Below are 22,131 nucleotides of genomic sequence, written 5' to 3'. Positions count from 1 at the left end.
CTGCTGAATGAAAACTTCAGGGTTTAGAAAGAGCAGCATGTGGATTATTTTACTCACAGTCCCACTGCTGCTGGTACAGTCTTCCCATATGGGAGGTGTTCCAGTTACCCAGGGAAAGTGAGGGGATTTTTATTTGTAAGTATTATCTTAGATTGCTGAAGAGCATCTGATTCTTCCCAGTTTATTTGATATGGGAACCAACCCGTAATTGGTAATTGTGCTTCCCAGCCATCTGTCAGGATTCCAGTTTGTTCATGGCAGCACACACACCCCATAGCAACTTCTCCCATCCCAAGTGCTTAAAAACCTCCCCTCACAACTTCACAGGACAGTGACACCAGGCAGTGGGCATGGGCCAGGGGTGGCTGGAGGTAAGGACTGCAAAGCTGGAGCCTGGTGAAGGATGGGGTGTTGCAGACCTGGGCAGGGACAGTACGGTTCCTAGGGAGGGGACAATACTGAAGAGCAGAGTGTGCTCTGCGGTTGTTTTAATAATTTATTATAGAAAATCACCTTTGGCAAGCTATGTGGAACACACTCCATGGGATGAGGACGTCCTTATGGTTTTATCTTCGCTGTTGCATCAACAGTTCTCGTTTTGTAGCCAAAGCTTTTTAGGTCACTGAAAGCCATGCTTTATGCCCCAGAGAAGACCAGTAGCGTATCTTCAGTCTCATTCTCTGTTTCTCCAGTTTTTTGCCTGAGCTTTGCTCTGTAGCTGAAGGGCAATTCTCATGGATGTGTACATTTACACAAGGGTCTTTTCATCCCTGCCAGAATGCTGGCTCACCATTTGGTGCTGGCTTCAGAGTGCAATGCCCATGGAAAAAGCAGATTATACCAATATGGAAAAGCAAGACTGGTTTTCCACTGTTGCTCTGTGGCTTTATTTTGCCCTTCAACCATCTGTCCACACAGGCAACTGTTACTGGGGGTGGAATACCAGTGTCTCTCATTTTCACATGCAACAAATATAAACATTTTCTTTTACTGACCTATTACTGCATTAAGCAGAATAGCAGTCAAAGCTATGAATTCTGCAATAATAAAATCACATTTTTCTTACTGTAGATAACATTGCCTCAGAGCTGGAGAATTTTATGGGTCTGATTGAGACAGTGACAGGGTACGTGAAGATTCGCCATTCCCATGCGTTAGTCTCCCTGTCTTTCCTGAAGAACCTGCGGTATATTCTGGGAGAGGAACAGGTGGACGGGTAAGTGTTCAGATATTTGTAGATGCAGTTTCACTTTAGTAGAAAGCCACCGAGAATAAGTCTCCTAATAAACATTCATGTACCACTTACAGACTCTTCTCCACTGATAGGCAGTGTTTTTCTCCTAACGAACAGCATTGCACCGTCATCACTCATTTGGATTGCTATCCAAATCAACGTATAAAATCAAGTGTATTGGAAGTATTTTTATGGCAACTTTGCTGTTGCTTTTCGCTTCAGGATTATCTAGGGGGGACTGTTTACATTGATAAAGTGTCTTCATTAGTTCTTTTTTGCTCTATTTTATTGAGAAAAGAACGTGTTCAGAACCAATTGGATTTCCTTGCAGTTCTTTGCTATTGGCTTTTAGCAGAGTTTTGTGGAGAATGTCAGCTGAAGGGAAACCTGAACCTTTGGTAACCAGGGAGTGCGACTGGAAATGACCCAACTAGTATGAAATTGTTTGCAGGTAGCAATTGCTTGCAACTCCTTGAAATACTAACATTAAATCAATTACCTGTCGAGCAGAAAAAGGACTGGTCAGGAAAAGTTAAAACTAATCTCCTGAAATGTTTTCTGTGGGTTATATTGCTTCTGTAATGTATATAATTACACAATGTGTGATAGTTTTTGCTGTGTATAACTTGTATTTTCCTATGATGGTAAGACATAGCCAAGCCACTGAACTTTCAAGTGCTGAGGTGGGCTTATGGTCCTTCAGCAAACTGCCTTGCTATTTCTGTTCCTGAATCAAGTATCTATCCCAAGTTTAATCCAGTATTCCCTGCGAGAAATAAGTCTCCCTCAGTAATGACAGAGCTATTAAATAAAGAATTTGGGGAAATCATGTAAGAAAAGGTAGTGGGAGGGTCATGGGAAAGGTTGCTTGTGTCTGATTTATCTGCCCCAACAAGATAAAGTTACAGCATGAGGGATTCTTCACAACCTCCCCCTTTCTCTCGGGCTACTCTTTGGTCAACCTTAAATTCTTAAAATTCCACCATCTGACAGAGCGAGTTAAAGGGCAGCTCTTCATCCTGCACTCAAAAAAGCACGCTGTCTTTTCCAGTAAGAGCACTGGCTCTACGGAAAAGCACGTTTCTAATTGCAAATCCTAGAGGCTTGTCGCTTTGCGGAGCACAAGGCTCATTCAGGCCCACTTACGATGTGGTGTGCTCTCGCAGGTACTCCAATTATCGATTTCTTCTCTCCCTTGCTCTCTTTAAATTTGAGTTTAGCGTTGTGTTTCAAGTAGTAATTATGTTTATGGTACCTTGTATGTCAGCAAGCAGAGCTAACATGAAGGGAAATGGCAGGTTTTTAAATCAGATTTCCAAGTAGAGAAGTAAATGGTGCAGCTTTGAAGAGGAAAATGGGGCTGAATGGGGGAAGTAAAATAGATCTATAGTGAAGAGCTACTTGTGCTAAAATTCACCCATGCGAGGAGATGACTGCAGTTACGTACTTTGGGTCAGGAAAGGTCTCTTTGCTTGGAAAATGCGTAGCATGATTTAGGCATTACCACAGTCTAAATGTTTCCAAAGATACTTAGATGGAAGTAGGCAGCTGGCAAGGGAGAACTGAGCCTGAACAATTGCTTTGGCAGAGCTATGAACAACAGGGAGTGGGGTCTTAACCTGGGAAGTGCTGGAACAAAAGCTGTTTACGCCAGCATTGCCTTGGGGGGTGAGAGGGAGCTTAACTTCACATCCATTATGGTAGTTGTTCATTACACAACCAACCCCACAACCACCGTCCCTTTTCTATTGAACCGGACGAACAAAACAGTACCTCAGTATTTCTTGCTTCCTTGCTTGGTTGCCAGTGCCTGCCTTGGTTATCGCAGAAAGTTGAGAGGGAATTCACTTTGTTTTCAGACTATTCATTGCCTCTTTTGAGCACCATGTCCATAGCAAACGTGCTTCTACGGCAAGAAACAAATTTCTCTTTGCAGATAGGAAAGCTGAAATGGGCTGGAGGGGTCTCAGTGTCTGTTGCGGGATTTTGATTCCTGGTCTGGTGTTTGCTCTACCAGGCCTCTCTGTCCCCTGCCTGGTTTCTGCATGTTTGCTGCTGTCCTTGACTGCAGCTGTGGTGTGGATGGATGACACACAGACAGCGCCTCTCAGAGCATCTCCAGCTTGGTCGTCTGGAAAAGGAGCAATTTGTGGCCTTCAGGAGCAAGCGAGGAGAGATGGCTGAGACAGAGCTCCTGACCAACTGTTCTCCTTATGTTTCAACGTTGTAGCAAATTGGGGACAGTCTGTATAAAAGTGAAACCACCCCTCCCTGCTTTCTACATCATTTTGAAGCAGAGGCATCAGTGACTGTCAGGCTTGTTGGAAGGTGTGAACAGGATCTCTGGCTGTTGGATGGCTGAAGACTGCTTGTTTTCCTGAGATGGTTATTGTCAGATTATGTTGAATTCAGACAGTCAGTGTGATAGCAGCAAGGGCTGTTCTAGCCACAGCATTTCAACAAAGCGGTCACCCCGTGTGTGAGAGCGTTTTAGGAACGAGTAACGCCCTTGGGGCTGGTGGTAAACACGGCTGGTGAGCGTGTCTGCAGGGACAGGCTCCCGTGGGGGAGTGCTCCTGGGCTTCGATGCTGTGTAAGGGGAGTCTCCAAAGACACAGTTTCTCAGCCATCCATGTGTAAGTGAAGTTTTTAAAAGTGTGTTTGGGAGTTCGCACACTGAGGAGCGAGGCTGGGTTTGTGTGGGGTTTTAAGAAGCTCATTAGTTCACTTTGTCAAACCAGACAAGTAAACACTGAACGTTGCTATGGGGTAAGGTGCATTACTTGCAAATCCATGGCTTAGTATAAGAGCCCCTAGTTTCCTACCCAGGTATTTGCCTGTGGAGGTGCAATTCTTGGCCAAACCAGTTGTTTCTAAGTTGATTACAGTTTACATTAGCAAGATGTGTACATGTTGTGTACATTAGCAAGTATCTGTTAGAGACAGATACTCTGTTAACAGCCTCAGTGGTTCTGTGTGAAGCGCTGGTAAGGAAACACCTAAACCATGACAACAAGCCAAAGAGTATACCAGCAGTATTTAAACATGAGCAGTGTTTTGGGAATTTGATAAAGTTCAGGCCTGTAGAGACATGCTGAAGTACAAACCTATTTGGAGAGGGACCACTGAATGGAGCATTTTGTCAGTTGTCTGCAGTGGTGATCTCTGTTGTGGTGCTGTGCTATAGATGTTTGACTCTGTTGTCAGGCCCTCATCAGGGATCAGGGTCACGCTGTGATACAGGTATAGAACAGTTTTGGGAATTTGATAAAGTTCAGGCCTGTAGATACATGCTGAAGTACAAACCTATTTGGAGAGGGACCACTGAATGGAGCGTTTTGTCAGTTGTCTGGAGTGGTGGTCTCTGTTGTGGTGCTGTGCTATAGATGTTTGACTCTGTTGTTGTCAGGCCCTCATCGGGGATCAGGGTCACGCTGTGATACAGATATAGAACATATACCATGTTAATAGACAGTTTCTAGCCACTGCATGGCATGTTTTGTTTATGTAAAGGAGTAAGGGTTTTCCTTTTCTCCTGTCTGGTTAATGTCCCAGCTATTTGGCCTAGTGGGATTTTCTGCCTTTCTTATTGTTGTAGCACTGAGAGATGAACATCTTCTATTCTGCATGTCCTACAGGGCTGCTTGTCTTGCCATAAACCTCTGCTGCCTGGTCATCTTCTGTAGCCAACTCATCCACCATTCTCATTCCCAGTCCTCTGCCAGTTCTCATTCCCATTTTGGAGCAAGTCACTTGCTTTTATGGATCATGCATTGCTTTTTTATTAACAGTGTATGCAGCTGGTCACTACCCCTTTCAGGAGCTTTTTGTACCCTGTAATGGAGGGGGTGAAGGGTGATTAAAAGCTTGTGGAGATGTTTCCATCACCCCCATCTCCTTTTGGTTTGGATCTCGTGTTCTCCCTCATAGCTGTACAGTGGGTGAGCGTGCACAGATAGAGCATTGCGTGCAGATAGAGAGTGCAGCAGGTTTTTAATGTATGCAGTCAATAATTAAGTGGCTGTGGGTGCTGTGCAGTTGAGGATACACATCGTGTGGGAATTCTCTCCTGTGGGCGTGCATGGGTTATAGAGGTCGCCTTGAGGCTTTTTATGGCAGGCCTGGGACCAGATGTGCCTCCTACTCCTGCTCAGATGTTTAGCCTGTCCTTCAGGCCATAATCTCCAGTCATTCCCTTAGTCACTGTCTCCAGGGTTTGATTGGCAGTGCTTTGTTTTCCTACAGTGAATCTTTTATTCTTTCCATGAAATCTTCCTTGGCATCCTGATTTTTTCCACAGCTGTTAGAGCCAAAGTCTGATACAATCTTTATTTATAACTTTATTTATAACCTAAGCTCTAAGTGCACTTTGGTTGCCCCTGCTCCACCTTTCAAGCCATGCAGCACCGCACCTCTTCTGTGACAGCAGCTGTATAGAGCCCTCCAGTTGTGCTTTGCATGGTGCTCTGAGTGGTGCTAGAATAACTTCCATTAATTTATACTTTCAGTGTATGTGTGCACCCTTAGGACCTGTTTGCCTCAGACGGCTGCTCATGCTTGTGCAGATGGCTTTAACCTGTGAGCCACAGTAGCTCCCAGCTCTGGCCCAGTCACTCTGCAGTTGTGTAAAGCACCGGTGTGTGCTTGATTTGCCTAATTTATTCACACTCCTGAAAGCTCAGCCACGTTGCTTTAATACATGAATTATCTCTAGTGTCTAAAGCGTGATTGCCACAGCTGGGAGCAGGAGATGGGCTAGGCTGTTATTAAATATTTAAGATGGTTTCTATAGTTGTGGAGCCACACCTCTGTTTATCGTGCTCAATCTGCGTCCAGCTTTTTGGATCTTTCCTGAAAAGCTTTGCTGCCATCGCTTAATCACGTGGCTAATGATGACGAAGTGCCATCTTTTCAGCAGTGCACAGGGAGCTGCAGGGATTTTAGTCATCTGTAACAGAGTAATATGTGTCTCAAATAAACATGGGGTTTGGTGATGTCTGTCAGATCCCACATGCAGTTGAGCATCCTTGTTCTCTGCTGGCAAGATGCATTTAAAGCACAAATATGTATGTGCTCCCTTGTCAACACAGCACATTCTTCTCAGTGATCTTCTGAAGGGGTACCAGGTATATCGGCTTCATTAGCAGTCGAGCTCTGGATAATTAGGGGATAGTTGGAAATAGGAGAAACCACTTCTTTTTCACATTGTTCTGAAAATACACTCGGCATTTTGGTGTGTTACAAGAAACTCTGTAGTGAAAAGCATGTGTAGAAAGCCTGGTTTAACTGCATTGACAGGGGCTTACCAATGCAAAAGGGCTTGCAGAAGTTACAAGGCTTTGTGTCAGTAATGGATTTTATGTTGATGTATTTAGTGCTGGTGGGGTTTTCCACAGAGGAGCATAATAAATGCTGCCATGATGGGTTGGTCTGATCTAGGTTCATCAGCTGCACAGACCTTAACTCATCGTGCATTCCTGTTGCTACTATCCCAAAATGTGTCTTTCCAGGTATTGTCTTGCTGCTGCTGTAGAGTCTATAAACTTGCTTTTGCTACATAGACAGGGTTTTTTTCCCCAGTTTATCACAATCGAGTGGTACCAGGAATTTCTTCTTTGTACCTAACAGGATTTAAACACACAGTTTTCAATGTATTATCTGTGGAGATAGAGGATGTTGATGTTATTCCACTGCTGTGCTTGGGGAGCGGGCTCAGCACTCGCTGCCGCCTGTGGTGTGAGTTCTGCACTTTGAAGCGAGGCTCCTGCGCCGCGCACTCGGTGCAACTGTTCACTGTCAGGTTTTGATGTATGGGCGCGGCTGCACTTGGCACAGGGTAGGAAATCTTTCCTGGGCCAAGAGGTAAACTAAGACAGAGGCAAAGAAGCCTCACTATGCAAACTCTCAGAGAGGCTGTTGTAAACAAAAGCAAGACAGCTGTGTTGACGATTGTATTTTGTTGTCAGAGCTGCACTGTGCTTTTCCTCCCATAAGATATGTAAGGTTATTGCTTCCCGTTTGCCACATAATGGAAAATCCAGTGTAGAAACCTGCTGTTCAGAGACATGAATTTATATTGCTCATAGCAGCTTCTATAACATTATTAAAACACATGTTGGTGTGGTATCAGCCCTGGAGTGCTGTGTTACAGTCATTTCCCTGTCCTCTGACCAGAGTGAGCATCCAGGGAAAACTTGCTCCATGGGAGAGAAGAAAATCCTTTACGCTGCTGAACACCAATTTAAAGTAATAAGAGGAAACAGCGTGTTTTAAAGTTTGCTTATGTTAAGGTATACTTGGTTGGAATTGGCTACGAATTAAAACTAATATTTTTCCTTCAAAAATTTCCTTGTAGGAATTATTCCTTCTACGTGCTTGACAACCACAATCTGCAGCAGCTGTGGGACTGGAACCATCATAACTTGACGATCAAGGAGGGGAAAATGTACTTTGCGTTTAATCCCAAGCTGTGTGTTTCTGAGATTTACCGAATGGAGGAAGTCTCGGGAACCAAGGGACGACAGAGCAAAGGAGACATAAATCCAAGGAACAATGGGGAGAGAGCCTCTTGTAAGTGCACAAACAAAACAACCTCAAGGCAAACTGCGTAAGAGGGTGTCACAAAAAACCAATGCGCTGCCACGTTGCTGACCATTGCAGTATTTAGAGTTCAGAAATTACAGTAGCCTTTCAGTCACTCGACTTGTTCCGTTTTTTAAGTGTAGCTGTGGAAGTTTGTTCACATGCGTGACAAATGATGAGGTTACACAGTCTCTATCTCATCTGTAAAAACCATTTGATGAAGACAGCTGCTTTCCAAACACACTTTTTTGTGACAGCAACATCATACAGCAACAGGAACATACCTGGGAAATGAGAAATAAATCTAGTATTTTGGTATATCCAACTAGGAGCGGCTTCTCTGTTTCCTTTGCACGTGTACATCATTATAGGTGTTTTCCTGTCTCAGATATCTACTCTTTCTTGATAATAAGGAGGCTGCTGAATAATAATTCCATAGACACCAAAACTGTTTCTGTTATGTTCAAGCTTATTTTCACCTCCTGCCAAATATGGTACCGTGTTGCTGAAAGTGTTTGTTGTAAACTCAGCTTTCTGTGCTTTATTTTCAAATCTTGCTTTTCAGTTGAGAACACTGTTTAGTGATGTATAATATTCCTAAGCTGCAGTATCTGCATTTAATTTTGGATTCTGCAATGATCACAGTTGTTGCAAAGTCCTCTTTTGTCTTCAGTGGTCTTCACCTCAGGTGTCACTAGCACATCTTAGAGCAGTGTCTCATCTAGGAAATAAGACGACAGAGTGCTTACAAATTTGACCTCATACTCAAACTCGTAGAACTGGCAATGCATTTTTCTTTGGTCTATTTGTGGTGTTCTTGGAGCCGAGTAAATTAAAATAGATCTTGTGTGTAAGTCAAGTCCCCTTGTTCTGGATGGTGTTTACAAAACTGGGACACGTACTCTGCTGAATGTCTCTTTAGGCGTGATGCAGAAATGCAGATGGCACAGATCCTTGTTCTAGGCACGCTCCTTTCTTTGCACATTCAATAGAGCAAAGGCTCGCAGTCCTGGAGGAGTTACAGACACACAGCCAGTCCTTACTACCACTGAGGCTAGTGCCAGCCGCTGCCTGCTTTTTTTAAAAACCATTACAGAAAGCTTTCTGACTCGGAGAAGGGGAAAAGAATCAACAAAAGCTCAACTGCCTTTGAAAAGATAGCACCAATAGTGCCAGTGTACATGAGGGTGAAAACCCCTTTATTTTCAGAGACGTCTATGGAGCATTAGAAGCGAGCTCACAGTTGACACTTAGAACACATTTTCTTCACCCAAGAATTAAGTTTTTAAAACGCGATTTTGTTTTGGATTGGAGATCTCAGGGAGCTGGTAGTGGGAAGCTGTTCATTTCAAAGCTGCCGGCTCCCATCCAGCTCTGTTCAGAAGAGGAGCTGGAAGCTGCTGCCATCAAATGGTTGTGCTGTATATGAGCTGAGTTTTGGAGTTCTTGGTCCAGCCTCTTGTGAATGGGTTTGAAAACTCATTTGTCCGTTCCCCGGAAAAATAAATCGTAGTTGTCAAAGTTCCAGTTGTCCTGGAAAGTGAGAACACAGGCCAGTTACTGCTCTGCACACGCACTGGCGTTGGATGATGAATTTAGTGCTTCTAAACCAGTCCTGTGAATAAACAGGACTTCCAGTCCTTGCTCAGGGCGAGTCTGAAGTAGTTTTCAAGAGCTTTCTGATGACGCATTAGAAGAAAATCTGCTTCAGAAAAAAATAATACCAAGTAGCTTCAACATATTCTGCAGTGATTGCCAAGGTCAGTGCTTACCTCTAAGCATTCAAATGTAGTACAATGAAACAGGAAGCTCTGCAGAGGCGAAGGCTGTTGGTATCATAGACACTACTGGAAGGGCTAATTAGCTAAAACTGATACCTAGGAAACAGCAAAAACTAATTGGCAATGTGATGCTAACTCTGTCATATCTTATCTCTTTATATTGCAGGTGAAAGCCACATTCTGCGTTTTGTTTCCAACACTACACTCAAGAATCGGATTAAACTAACATGGGAACGGTATCGCCCTCCGGATTACAGAGATCTCATTAGCTTCACTGTTTACTACAAAGAAGCGTAAGTAGATGTCGTCAGAGGCCAATCGGGTCAGTCCAAGAGACAGCAGACAATTCTGTTCTGACTTTTGGTTTACTAGCGAGAAAAGTTAGCAAAGTCGTTGGGGTAGTTCCTATTTCGTGCAGTTTACACATCTCATCCAGTTCACATATTTCATCCTTGAGTCCAGCTTTTGTTCCAATTCTTTTGTTGGTGGAGCACAAACCGCTGTAGAAAGAGGAGTGTTTTGTGTGAAGCCTACAGACAGATCCCAAATCTATCAGGAAGTTGCAAATTTGAAGAAAAGAGATGGATGGCTTGGCTGTTCTTGGGGTCTAATTTGAAACTCTTTGTAAGTCTCGTCATGTTTACCGAGATCTTTTCCTTCTCCAGTCGTAGTACCAACTAGAGAGCATCACACATCAGGAGTTTGCCCCATCTCCTTGATGCCTTGTCTACTCAAGGTTTGGGGTTATTTAGATTGTCTGGCTTTGGTAATTTTCTGCATTAATTTCTCTTGATAATGAACAAATGGGGCAGTTGCTGGAGAAATCCTCATTTCTTGGGAGGTGTCTCTGCCATTGCATGTCCTTCCAGTGCCTCAGGTTTAAAATAGTTAGAAATGCAAATGAGCACACTAATAACTCTCCAGGCAGTTTGGAGTGTGGAAGAGAGGCTCAAAAGGCCAGTAATGACAAAGGGAGCAAGGCTGTGAGGCACAGAAGCACAAATTTTTGATGTCCAGCATCACTTGAACAAAGCAAACCACTGTGACGGTGTCCTATGCTGCAATAAACTCAGTGCTGATGAGTCTATAGTAATTAATAACAACAATAATTCTTTATATGCCCTTGTGCCAGTGTTACAACTTATGAAAAGTAGAACTATGTGACTATGTAAATGTGTTTGTATTGTGTGGAAATAGAAGGGGGAAAAATCTGTTGGACTGGTCAAGGCCAGTCATGGAAGCTTAGGTTCTTTATAGTAAAAAGCTCAGCCACTATCAAGAACTGTTTTGAGTTGCTTCTGTTTCATATATGCTTAACTAAAGCTTCTCTCTTTATTTCATTGAGCATCACTGAAGTGAAACACTCTCAAATAGAAGACATTTTTAAGGAGAAAATAAATATTTTGTGCTATTTTTTCTTTTAATATTTCAGACCTTTCAAAAACGTGACAGAGTACGATGGGCAAGATGCGTGTGGCTCCAACAGCTGGAACATGGTCGACGTTGACCTGCCACCGAACAAAGAGAACAATCCTGGAATTTTGCTGCAGGGACTGAAACCTTGGACTCAATACGCCATTTACGTCAAGGCTGTCACCCTCACCATGATGGAAAACCATCACATTCATGGAGCTAAAAGTGAAATTGTGTATATACGAACCAATGCTGCAGGTGAGATCCTGGGCTCCTGGGTAGGAGGTTGATAACGCTGCAAATATGCTTATTAAATTACTTGGCCAGTTCTGTTGCTAGTACAGAAGTTGAGTTTATGTGCAGGTGATGTACATAATGCTAGAAGGTTTCAGTAATTACGGAAGCAGCGTTAAAATTTGAGTTAAAACTCTGTGGTTGTTCAAGCATTGTTTTCATTAGGAGTTTCTCGGAGTTAGGATTTCAGAATTTAAGTACAACTTCAGATCGGGACTGTGGGTGGTTGCAGTTGAACCCGTAATAACCGTTAGTAGTGGGGCATAAGTAGGAAATCTTTTCTTTGAAATAGGACGGTGATTTTTGTTGCGGTATAGAAATGGATTGGGATTCACTTCAAAAGCTTGCATCGAAATACATTGTAGAACGCTCCAGATTTAAATGCCTTACTTTTTCCTTTCTTCCCCTCCAGTGCCATCCATTCCCTTGGATGTTATTTCAGCATCCAACTCCTCATCCCAACTGATTGTGAAATGGAATCCTCCCTCTCTTCCCAATGGCAACCTCTCGTACTACATCGTGCGATGGCAGCAGCAACCTCAGGACAGTTACCTTTACAGGCACAATTACTGCTCCAAAGGTAGGAAAACGAAACGTAGTTGTGTTGAAATGCCCATGACTCTTACCTGGCAGTGCCCATGCCCTGCTTCACAACTCTTTTGTAATAACAGCAAGTAGAAGGGAACGGGTAGATGTGGATTGTTGCTGTATTCATAACATGAAGAGAAAAGAAACAAGCTGCCTCTGTTCTTTTAAGATAAAGTCCCAATTCGAAGATACGCTGATGGGACCATTGATACAGAAGAAGCTACTGAACCCACCAAGCCAGAGGGCTGCGGGGGAGAAAAAGGACCTTGCTGTGCTTGTCCCAAGACAGAGGCAGAAAAGCAAGCTGAGAAGGAGGAAGCAGAGTACCGGAAAGTCTTTGAGAACTTCCTTCACAACTCCATCTTTGTCCCCAGGTAATGGATTTTGGATACTTTCTCTTTGCAAGTGGGGCTAATGATCTCGGTTTTTAACATTTTCTAGAGCTCAGGCTTCCTGGACAGAAAAGCATATGTAGGTAACAGCTGAAACATTGCCTTTCTTTTTATGAGAAAATCCATAGCCAGTTTTTCTTAGTCACTTGTTTTCATCTCTTTCTCTCGATTTTAGGTAATCGTAAGGGTTCTTACCAATGTTGCTCAAGGACTTGAGTGATGGTTTCTTTTCAGAGTCAAGAGTCACTTGAGGAGCTCTTTGTCTAGAAGGGTTTTGGAGATGAGCAACATGTGGCAGACAAAGGCTTTCAGATGTGATCTTTCTCTAAATAGCCATTGAAGTGCTTGTGTTCCTAATCTGAAGATTTATTTGCCTTTGAAATTGAGGGCATAGTCACCTCGAAGAAACTGGTCTTCCTTTGTCACTGCACTGATTGCAAAGTGCACATTGGTTTCCTGGGTCTGTGCTGCAGAGGAGTATTAAATACGCCCGCTCTCCCGTGATAAACACTGCCACTTACACATGAAGTGGAATAGTAGCGATTTTATGCTGCACCATAGAGTAGATACTACTGAATTAATTGGTGATTTTGATCCTTGAGGTTCCAGCTTGCCCTTCATGTAAGCTGTTGTTACTTCAGGTAATTGGATCCTGGGGCCTAGCACACACTGTAGAGTTGTTATGTTACAGTCTGTAAGCAATCAGATTTCAAGTCCTGTGCTTGAGAACTCTAAGGTGTGGCTTTGCTGCTCATTAAAACTGGTTTATTTCACTCTCTGTTGTGGTTTTTTGGACCTTTATTCAAGGATGTGTTGGATTGACTTGTTTGAGGTTGGGACTGTGATGTATGCAGAGCTGCTTAGCTTTGTTCAAAAAACGAGGAACTAAATACTGCCTCTTTGGAAGTGCGGAGTATTGTATCTGAGCTGTGTCTGAGTCACATATACCACTTGTGCGGTGTGATGCAAGGATGAGGTACAGAGAAGTAACAGCCACCATGAGTGGCCAGGATGTGATTCCGGAGCCGTGTGACATCTTGTAAACGGGATCTCATTTTGGACCTTACGAAGGTTTTAAAAGACACGTGTCAGGTCTAAACTACTTGAAAGTCTATTATAAAAGATTTTTTTATTTCACTAAAGCTGTGTCATTTAAAATGCATTATCTTCTCCCAGATTTTCTTGCATTTGTCTGCTCCCAAAGGAAACTCACAGAACCTTGAACTTGGATGGTAACAAATAAACTGTCCAGTTCACACAGCATTTCCTGAAAGTGTGACCGTTTGCCATTTTTCTTAACTTACTGTCATAAGAGTGTGTTTGGTAACAGCAAGGGTAGATAAGGTGCAACGCTCAGAAATAGCTGCATAGTAAGCGACTTTAAAGAGACTGTATGTCAGGGAAATTAAAGATTATGAGCTAGTGAGAGGTCTCCATAGGACAAATCTAAGCAGCTCATTACTTGCTGATGTCTTTTTTTTTTCCCTCTTTCCCAAGGGAGAAGTTAATTAATGTGTTAATGCAAGCCACAATAGTAGTAGTTGTTTCCAGCGTTCTGCCCGTCTCCAGGATATTATGAAAGAGATGCAGCGTGTAATACAGCGTGAAAATATTTGACTGGGTGGTTCTAAGGTTGCTTGAAAAGCCTGTTGATCTGATCTTGTGTGCAGCTTCTGGATGACCCCATGTGTGTTACTGCAGCGGTGAGGTAGATGTCAGACATCAGGACTAGGCTTAGTCTTGAGGAGACACGGCCACAGGAGGATGAGGTATTCTTCAGGTTTTCTGGTTCTGTGATGAGCAGGGTGAGGCAGGGGCTCTGTGTGGAGTAGATGATGTCTGAGAAGTAACATTAAAGTTGCCATAAATATGGGACAGACAGCTTTCATCTTGAATTACCCACATTTTTTTCTTTTTTAATTCCAAATTGATTTTATTTAGTGTTGTTTTCTAATTTTTCTCTTTTGTTTCTCTTCTTTCCTCTCATTTAACAGAATAGATGAATTTTCATGTTTTTGTCTCTAGACTTTTCCTTGGATGCCTGGTTTTTTGTCTTTATCTGTGCCTTTCATGAAAGCAGGAAGCTGCTTGACAGAAAAGCAATGGTGTCAAATCTCTTGATGTTTTAATCATGTTTGCCTTGCAGTTATCCTGCAGGTCTTTTCCTTTTTCTGATACGACTGTAGTTTTCACCAACAAGTTTTGTGTTGCTTTCTCTTCTCTGACCCAAGACCAAGTGACAAGTCTAACAGGTAGCAGTCGTGTGTTGGTGAGCTGATACCATCCACACGGTTATAGGAGCATGTTCATTTTGATGCTTGTACTGATACTCAGACCTGTCCACTGCAGCGGTTTCTTAGACCAGAGACAGTGGTAGTGTTGCTGTAAATCCTCAAGTTTTTAGCTCTGCATAAACTTCATGCAGATGCCTGTAAGGCTCCACAGAGTTCCTCGCTGAACTCTTTGCTATCCACAATATCAGTGCTGTGTTTTCTCATTGTTCCTTTGCAGAGCTGTTGTTTGGGTGAGAGAAGTAGAAATCCTCGGATCACCACACATGAGTGGTGGTTCACATTCATGGTTTGCAGGCACCTTCCAGGGTTTCTTCTCTCAGTGCAAAACATTCAAAGTTCTGTAACTTTATTGCAGCTGTGAAGTTAGGTCTACTGAGAGTCAGCTTTGCTAATCCAGCAAGCTTCAAAACAGTTTTCTTCCCTAACCTTTTCAACCTTTAACATCTGATTTTTATTTTAAGCGTCAACATAACTGTCATTAAAGACAAATCTGGGTTGCTTATTGAATAACAATGAGGCCATTTTTGCTATCCAGTTTATTGTATGAGGTCAGAAGTTTGCACGTTCATCTTGGGGCGCAGTGCGAGTTTTGACTGGTTTCTGACCAGAAGCGAGAGCAGTAGGATGTGCTGACATGCTGCAGGTTCGGATTGAGAGAGAGCTTTCGTCCTGTTTTGCAGTTTCCTTTATTTACCTTATTTTACTAGCAGAGTTACGTATTTTACTGGGGTTTTTTGCACGGCACTGGAGGAAAAGTGGTGTTTCACTAAGAGACCTTTTCTGTTGTAAAGAGCCTTGTCTGTTTGCTCCACAGACCTGATCGGAAGCGGAGGGACGTGTTCCGAATCGCCAACGCCACTTTGGCCACTCGAAACAGGAACGCGACGGGGACGGATCACTTCACCAACGCCTCTGACGCAGAGGAGAGTGAGGTGGAATACCCCTTCTTTGAGACCAAAGTGGATGGCAAGGAGAGGACTGTGATCTCCCATCTCCAGCCTTTTACTCTTTACCGCATCGATATTCACAGCTGCAACCACGAAGCTGACACGCTTGGTTGTAGCGCTTCCAACTTTGTCTTTGCAAGAACCATGCCTTCAGGTATGCTCTCACAAGCATAAAATTCTGGTTTTATTTTTTGGAGAGAGTGAAATCTCAGGGAGGACAAACTCTCCAGAAACAGATAGAAAAACATTGGGGTATAATAAAAAAATTGTATGCAAGAAGGTTAATTGGAGCTATATAAAACTTTCCTACAGTAGCTGAATGTCCTTGACTGATCTCTTGTGTGAACTGAGTGATGTGAGTCGGGGCTGCCCTGAGATCTGGACAGAAGTGTGTGCATTGAGTGGTGAGATAATCATGAGAGGATCTGTTTCCCAGCGATAAAGGTGAAGCCCCACAGACGTTGGGTTAAAAGGTTTTATTTTTCAATTCCCTGTGTGCTGAATGGAGACAGGGCAGCATTTCTCTGCTAATGTTTAGTTTTGCTGTGCTCACTCTGAACTGTTTGCAGATGTTAAGAGTTTTGCTGGTGGGAATGTTTGCCAAATGCTGCTTCTGTCACAGAATGACCACGCGTTTGTCCAGCCTGGAAACAGGAGGAGCACTGTGTTGCTTTGTGCCCAATTGCTGGCATCCAGAGTACTTCAGTAGGAAGCACTGAATGCTGTCCTCGTGTTTGGGACTTTGACAGATTGTACTTCTCTGGAGAAGAATAGAGATGATTTTAGTGTAAGCTCATACGCATCCAGCAAAGAACTTCTGACTCCAGCAGATGTCTGGGAATATTTGATGCAGAATGGTAGCAATTTTGTTTTGTTTCTGGAAGGAAAGACTCTCATAATCCAGATCCAGCTGTGTCAGTAAAAACACAAAAAGTATTGCTTATTTCAAGGAAATAAGGAAATGAGTGAGGTCAGGGAAAAGGAAATAAGCATTCCCAGATTTTTAGTGCATGGCTCTGAAAATTAAAGGCTAAACAGTTCTGTTTTCTTCCAAACAACTGTATTTTTGAAAAAATCGCCTTTTTTCTTTGGCTGAAATGGTCTTCATGTTCCTGTTAGGTTTTGAACAAAACACATGAAGTTACCAAGAATGAAATGGGGACAAAGCGATTCCTGAACTGCTGCTGAGAGGCCATTTTAAACTGCGACAGATTTCTAAGACTGGATGCTTTAGGAAAGGGCCGTCAGTGGGGCAGGTCTTGTGTGTTCACAGGCGTTTGGTGAGACTCGCTGTGTCTGCGCCTTTGTGGTGCAGTGGAAAGTTTGGAAGGAAGAACCCAGATGCTGATGAGCAGGTTTATAGGCACATGGATAGAGCACAGCGACTAACAGGGAGTCCATAGCTGTACACGTCGCGCATTTTGTTCACTGGATCTTTGAACAGCACTTACTGCAGTGCTTTGATACCCAAAGAATAGTACGAACCTTGTCTTTCCTCAGTTGTTGCGTAAGTTCCTGTTACAGTTACGGGTCGTCTTCTGACATCGCTTGTAAATATTTTACAGAGGGAGCAGATAACATTCCAGGAACAGTAGCGTGGGAAGCAAAGGAAGAAAATAGCGTCTACCTGAAGTGGTTGGAGCCTGCAAATCCGAATGGGCTGATACTGATGTATGAAATCAAATATGTGCAGCATGGAGAGGTGAGGGTTTAACGTTTCTCTGATAAGACTTGCTGCTTATAACTTCAATTTATACAGAAAAAGGGTCTTTCTTAACATGCGTCTGTGCAGTAATGCAGACCAAGGATAGAAACTGTGATTTCAAACACCAGCACCAACCACCGTGCTGCTCCTGGTTTTGTTTATTTTGACAGTTTTTGAATGCCACAGATCTCCTCAATGTGTTTGAAGAGAAACTGATCACATGGGGCTTTTACTTATACAAACTAGCTTATCCTGCAGCCACGTTGTTTTCTCAGGAATGGAGGAACATGAAGATGCTAACATAAACTGTAAATTGCTTTTTTGCTTTTAGGAGAAGCGGGAATGTGTTTCCAGACAGCAGTACAAGAAGCTTGGAGGAGCTAAACTCACTCACCTGAACCCTGGAAACTATTCTGCTAGAGTTCAGGCCACTTCGTTGGCTGGAAACGGGTCATGGACTGAGCCAGTCTTTTTCTATGTGCAACCCAAATGTAAGATGAATGTTTGTTGGCTGTGCCAAACTTGGGGGCTTTTGTCTTTAATAATTCCTAATGTGTGTGTATGTAATGGGGTGTGTGAGCCTCTTGCCTGTAGTCTGAATACTCCTCTTATTTGCTGATGCTTCTTTGGAAACTCCTCTCTGTTCCATTTTTTGGCAAGCACTGACAACCAGGAGGTGTACCTGAGTGAATGTCACACAAGAAGATGGAGTTGGATTGTACAAAACATAGCAATAAGGCAAACCTGTTTTAAACTGCAAAGTAATACAAGAAACAAATATGTTGTTTAGATTTTTTTTTTTCTCTTGAAATATCAAGATGCTTTTTCATATGACCTGTTCCAAGTGACATTTGATAAAGATAACATCCTGATGAAAGGGTGATGCTGGTCCTGAGAATGGGAGTCATTAGTATTTTGAAAGAATATCACCATAGTTTCCACAGAGACCCTCTGCGTGAGGGGCATCCACAGAAAACTGGAACTCCATCTTCTGTTCCTTTTTTGTTTTCTCATTTTCTGGACTTTGAAGAACTTGAAGTAGAGAGCAGTGTGTGCATATTCTGACTATAAGTATAAGCAATTGCAACGTGAACAAAAGGTGGAGAAAAGTTGAATATGCAAGTGAACAATTACATTTTGTTCACTGAGGAATGCAAGTCCTTAAGCAGAACTTGTGAAAACAAACCCCAGCCAGACACGGTTCTGTGCAAAATTAATACTTTTCACTGTCTGTTTTCTCGTTCCACTCATCTGCAGGCAGGGAGTGTTTCTGAGCACATTTTTCCACATCAGACAAGAAAATGAGTACTTTGATTTCTTCCCTGTATGGAAACACACTGAGTGGGTTTTGAATGTTTCTTTGTTAATGGAGGTTTTATAGAGACCCTGATACAAGTGTTTTCTTGTTGGTTGCAGCAGCAAACTATGGAAACTTCCAGCTCTTGATAATTGTGCTCCCTATTGCTTTCCTGCTCATCATCGGGGGCTTACTGATAATGCTGTACGTCTTTAACAAAAAGAGGTGAGTTGTATGTGCTTGTGCTTAAAACTGCAGGAATGTTTATTTTCAAATCTGTGCCCATGGAGCGAGTTAGAAATTAAAAAGCAAATGGCATTAGAGGACTTGAGAAGCTGAAGTAGATCCTGTGTTGTCGGGGTGTAGAAGGAGCTGGTTTGGAGTTACCAGCAAGCATCTGGCTGCTGCTTGAGATGTGAAGAGGCTTTTTATTAAGGTGCCATGTCTGGGAGGGAAGAGGAAGGGTTGTCAGGAGCACATCCACTGGGACAACGGTGGCACACACTGGACCCATATAATCAGAAGCTTTGACTGAAATAAGGCTCAATATAAATCATGAAAACTTAGTTCAATTTAGGTTAATTTGATTTCTTCCAAATTCTACAGAATGCCCTGCCTTTGAAAATTGAGCAGGTGATGTTAGAGGAACTTCTCAGCCACGGGTCTCCTGGGTGTATCACCATACAGCTGCTTTTCTTAAAAGAAGTTAACCCAGCAGCTAGAAGTACCTCATGTTTACGCTTTTCTGGTGCTGATTTGGTACAGAGAAGACTGCAGGTTTCCTGGGAAAGCTGCTCTGGGCTGTCTTCCCATTGATTATTGAGGTAGAATAAGAACTGGGTTTGTCCTCATTGTCTAAAAGGCTCCCCATATACAGTAAATAATATTTTGTTGTTAAGAAAATGGTGGAAAAGCTGTAGAAGAGGTGGTCTGAAATTTACTTAGGTTTAAAGATTAAAAAAAAGAAAAAAATATTTCAACAGGAACAGTGACAGACTGGGTAATGGAGTACTTTACGCTTCTGTGAACCCGGAGTACTTCAGTGCTTCAGATGGTGAGTGTGGCCATGCACTTCTGGTGCTTTTACTGTCATATATTCTGTTTGTGTCTGACTTTGAAAGGTATGAACCACTAAAAGATGTGTTGTAAAACCGCTTTCTCTCTTTGTTTTTTTTAGCACAGCAGTGGAATCTATCATTGATAATACATAAATGTCACCTGTCTATTGAAACCAGGGAGTTTTTGAAATTTTTTTGTAGTTTATTCAGTTGAGGCAAATTTGGATGCATTGGTTTCACTTTCAGATTATCAGCTACTCATCCAGTGATGTTTTCGCTAGAATGAAGAAAGAATTAATGAATTCCTTATGTTTCATGTTTACCCTTTTAAGTCCTATTCTGACCTGTTGGAACAAACACCCTTGCTTGATTCTGTCTGCTTCTCACATGGAACATAGTAACATTTAAAAAACCCAGTACCGTCTCCTCACTTCCAATCCCAATAAAACTCTCCAACAACTTTTCACGGTTACAGAAAGAGAAAAGCAACATTGCGGACTTCCAGACATACCACATGCAGAAATTTTGTGTTAAAATAGGCAGGGATGTTTAATGCAGTCTATATTTGTTTCTTTTAATATCTGGAATGTAGATACGTCCATTTTTCTCTAGCTGACAAAACATTTTTTTTAAAGCTAGTTTCAAGTTGGTCTAATGTATTTGTGACTGATTTATATATTTGGCGATGACAGTATTTAGAGGTATTGGACTGTGGTAGTGTTTAGATGCCAGCTGGCATATTTGTGTTGAGTGCTCTGCTAACAGAGGGAAATAATTATAGTTCTGAAGTCAGATGTGTGGTGTGCGGGGGGCATGCCCTCGTACCCGACTTGCTAGATAATTCATTTATTCCCCCCCTCACACATACACAGAGGTGTGGTTGTCTGTAATGAGCACGTTCCCATACTGTATGGATTATGTACATGTGAAGCTCTTCAAGTGCAGGGGAAAAGCAGAACATCAGGTGAATTTCCTTGAGGCATCAGTTCTTCTGTTTATGGTTTAGTTTGGTGCTGCTGCTGTAGACGTCTTGCCAGAATGGTGTTTCCTAAGCCCCCAGGAGGCCAATGGGTTTAGCCAGAGTGGCAACAGACTCTTCCACTGTTCTTTTTTTATAGCAGCACATTAGAGTTAAAGGTCTGTCAGTGTTCGTGCTATAACCCTCTATTTTTGCATCCTGTCACTTCACCCATCCAGAGCATGTGACACAAGTGTCCCCTCCTTTGGTGACTGATAGGCAGCAGCATCAGTGCCTGCTCAGATGTCTTCTTGCCTGAGGCAGTCCTCCCTCCTGGCAGTCACCTTCTGAGATCTCTCTTCTGCCTCAGATCAAAGACCTGCAGCCGCGGCGAGCTCTGCCTTTACTGGTGCAGCCGTGTGTGTGCAAGTGATCAGAATAGTGCCATGCAAAGAGCCTGCTGGATCAGAGAGTGTGTTTCCCTCCAGCCATAAAATCAATCTGTTAATAGAGAATACAGCAGGCACTGAAGTGATAGAGATGATCAAATATGTTTGATGCTATCTGGAAGAACTGGAAAACCAAGAATCCCAAGAAAAGCTCAAGCCTAAGTTATTGATTCAACCCTCTTCCCACCCTGGTTTTGTGCTTTGAGGTTCCTTATTTCTGTCTCATTATGCCCAGTACTTTAGAGAGGCCCCTTCAAGCCCATCTGCACATTTCTTTAAGACTTACTTGTATGCCAGGCATGTACCTATCTCTGTATAGGAAAGACTATGGGCTGTGTGCATACATTGTGCACGGTCTCAGCATTGTGTCTGGTGTTGTTTACAGCAAAACTGTTTGGGCAGTTGGCATTGTGAAGTGGTGAGTGATCGCACCACTTGCAGAACGGGAACATCACCGCCTCTCCCTTCTCTCCATAGTGTATGTTCCAGACGAATGGGAGGTGCCCCGTGAGAAGATCACCATGTGTCGGGAGCTTGGGCAAGGCTCCTTTGGAATGGTGTACGAGGGAATAGCCAAGGGAGTGGTGAAGGATGAGCCGGAGACCAGGGTGGCCATCAAGACTGTCAATGAGTCTGCAAGCATGCGTGAGAGGATAGAGTTCCTAAACGAGGCCTCGGTGATGAAGGAGTTCAATTGTCACCACGTGGTAAGTCACGAGAACGTGACAAGGCTGTGATTCCTACAGCCATGGTGGTTACTGGCATGAGCGTGTTCAGGGCACGTCTTCACTGCCTGAAACAGGAACTTTGGATTTTAGCTTCAACTCTGCACAGCTTTATAATATTGTTCTTAAACAGGAGTCACAGAGTGGAGCCAAATCTGCTTTCAGACACAGGTTCACATGTGTCTGGGGATACGTGTCAACATGAACAAACAATTACTATGGTTTGAGTGGCTGTATTTGTAATTGAACGCTTGGTTTTCCTCTTCCAGGTTCGGCTGCTTGGTGTTGTTTCTCAGGGCCAGCCTACGCTGGTTATCATGGAGCTGATGACACGTGGGGACCTCAAAAGTTACCTGAGATCATTGAGGCCAGACACAGAGGTGATTCATGAGTTGCTGGATGTTTTTTTTATTT

The 22,131-nt window shown here is 43.0% G+C and overlaps 1 protein-coding gene across 1 annotated transcript in view; it reads left to right on the top strand.

The window, feature by feature from the left end:
* IGF1R (insulin-like growth factor 1 receptor) overlaps window positions 1–22,131 on the top strand; it is a gene marked incomplete at its 5' end in the record, with an annotated part of 163,598 nt that overhangs the window by 125,304 nt on the left and 16,163 nt on the right. The window contains 13 exons of the mRNA XM_010185437.1: window positions 1,072–1,216; window positions 7,590–7,804; window positions 9,764–9,890; window positions 11,030–11,268; window positions 11,717–11,884; window positions 12,062–12,266; window positions 15,393–15,679; window positions 17,091–17,227; window positions 17,562–17,721; window positions 18,647–18,752; window positions 19,511–19,581; window positions 21,470–21,699; window positions 21,987–22,097. Coding sequence (XP_010183739.1) covers window positions 1,072–1,216; window positions 7,590–7,804; window positions 9,764–9,890; window positions 11,030–11,268; window positions 11,717–11,884; window positions 12,062–12,266; window positions 15,393–15,679; window positions 17,091–17,227; window positions 17,562–17,721; window positions 18,647–18,752; window positions 19,511–19,581; window positions 21,470–21,699; window positions 21,987–22,097 — 2,201 coding nt within the window. The remainder of the gene's footprint in view (window positions 1–1,071; window positions 1,217–7,589; window positions 7,805–9,763; window positions 9,891–11,029; window positions 11,269–11,716; window positions 11,885–12,061; window positions 12,267–15,392; window positions 15,680–17,090; window positions 17,228–17,561; window positions 17,722–18,646; window positions 18,753–19,510; window positions 19,582–21,469; window positions 21,700–21,986; window positions 22,098–22,131) is intronic.

This window comes from Mesitornis unicolor, unplaced genomic scaffold (genome assembly GCF_000695765.1).
Source record: "Mesitornis unicolor isolate BGI_N332 unplaced genomic scaffold, ASM69576v1 scaffold6755, whole genome shotgun sequence".
Taxonomy (NCBI): Eukaryota; Metazoa; Chordata; class Aves; order Mesitornithiformes; family Mesitornithidae; genus Mesitornis; species Mesitornis unicolor.
This window is presented reverse-complemented; position numbering and strand designations above follow the sequence as displayed.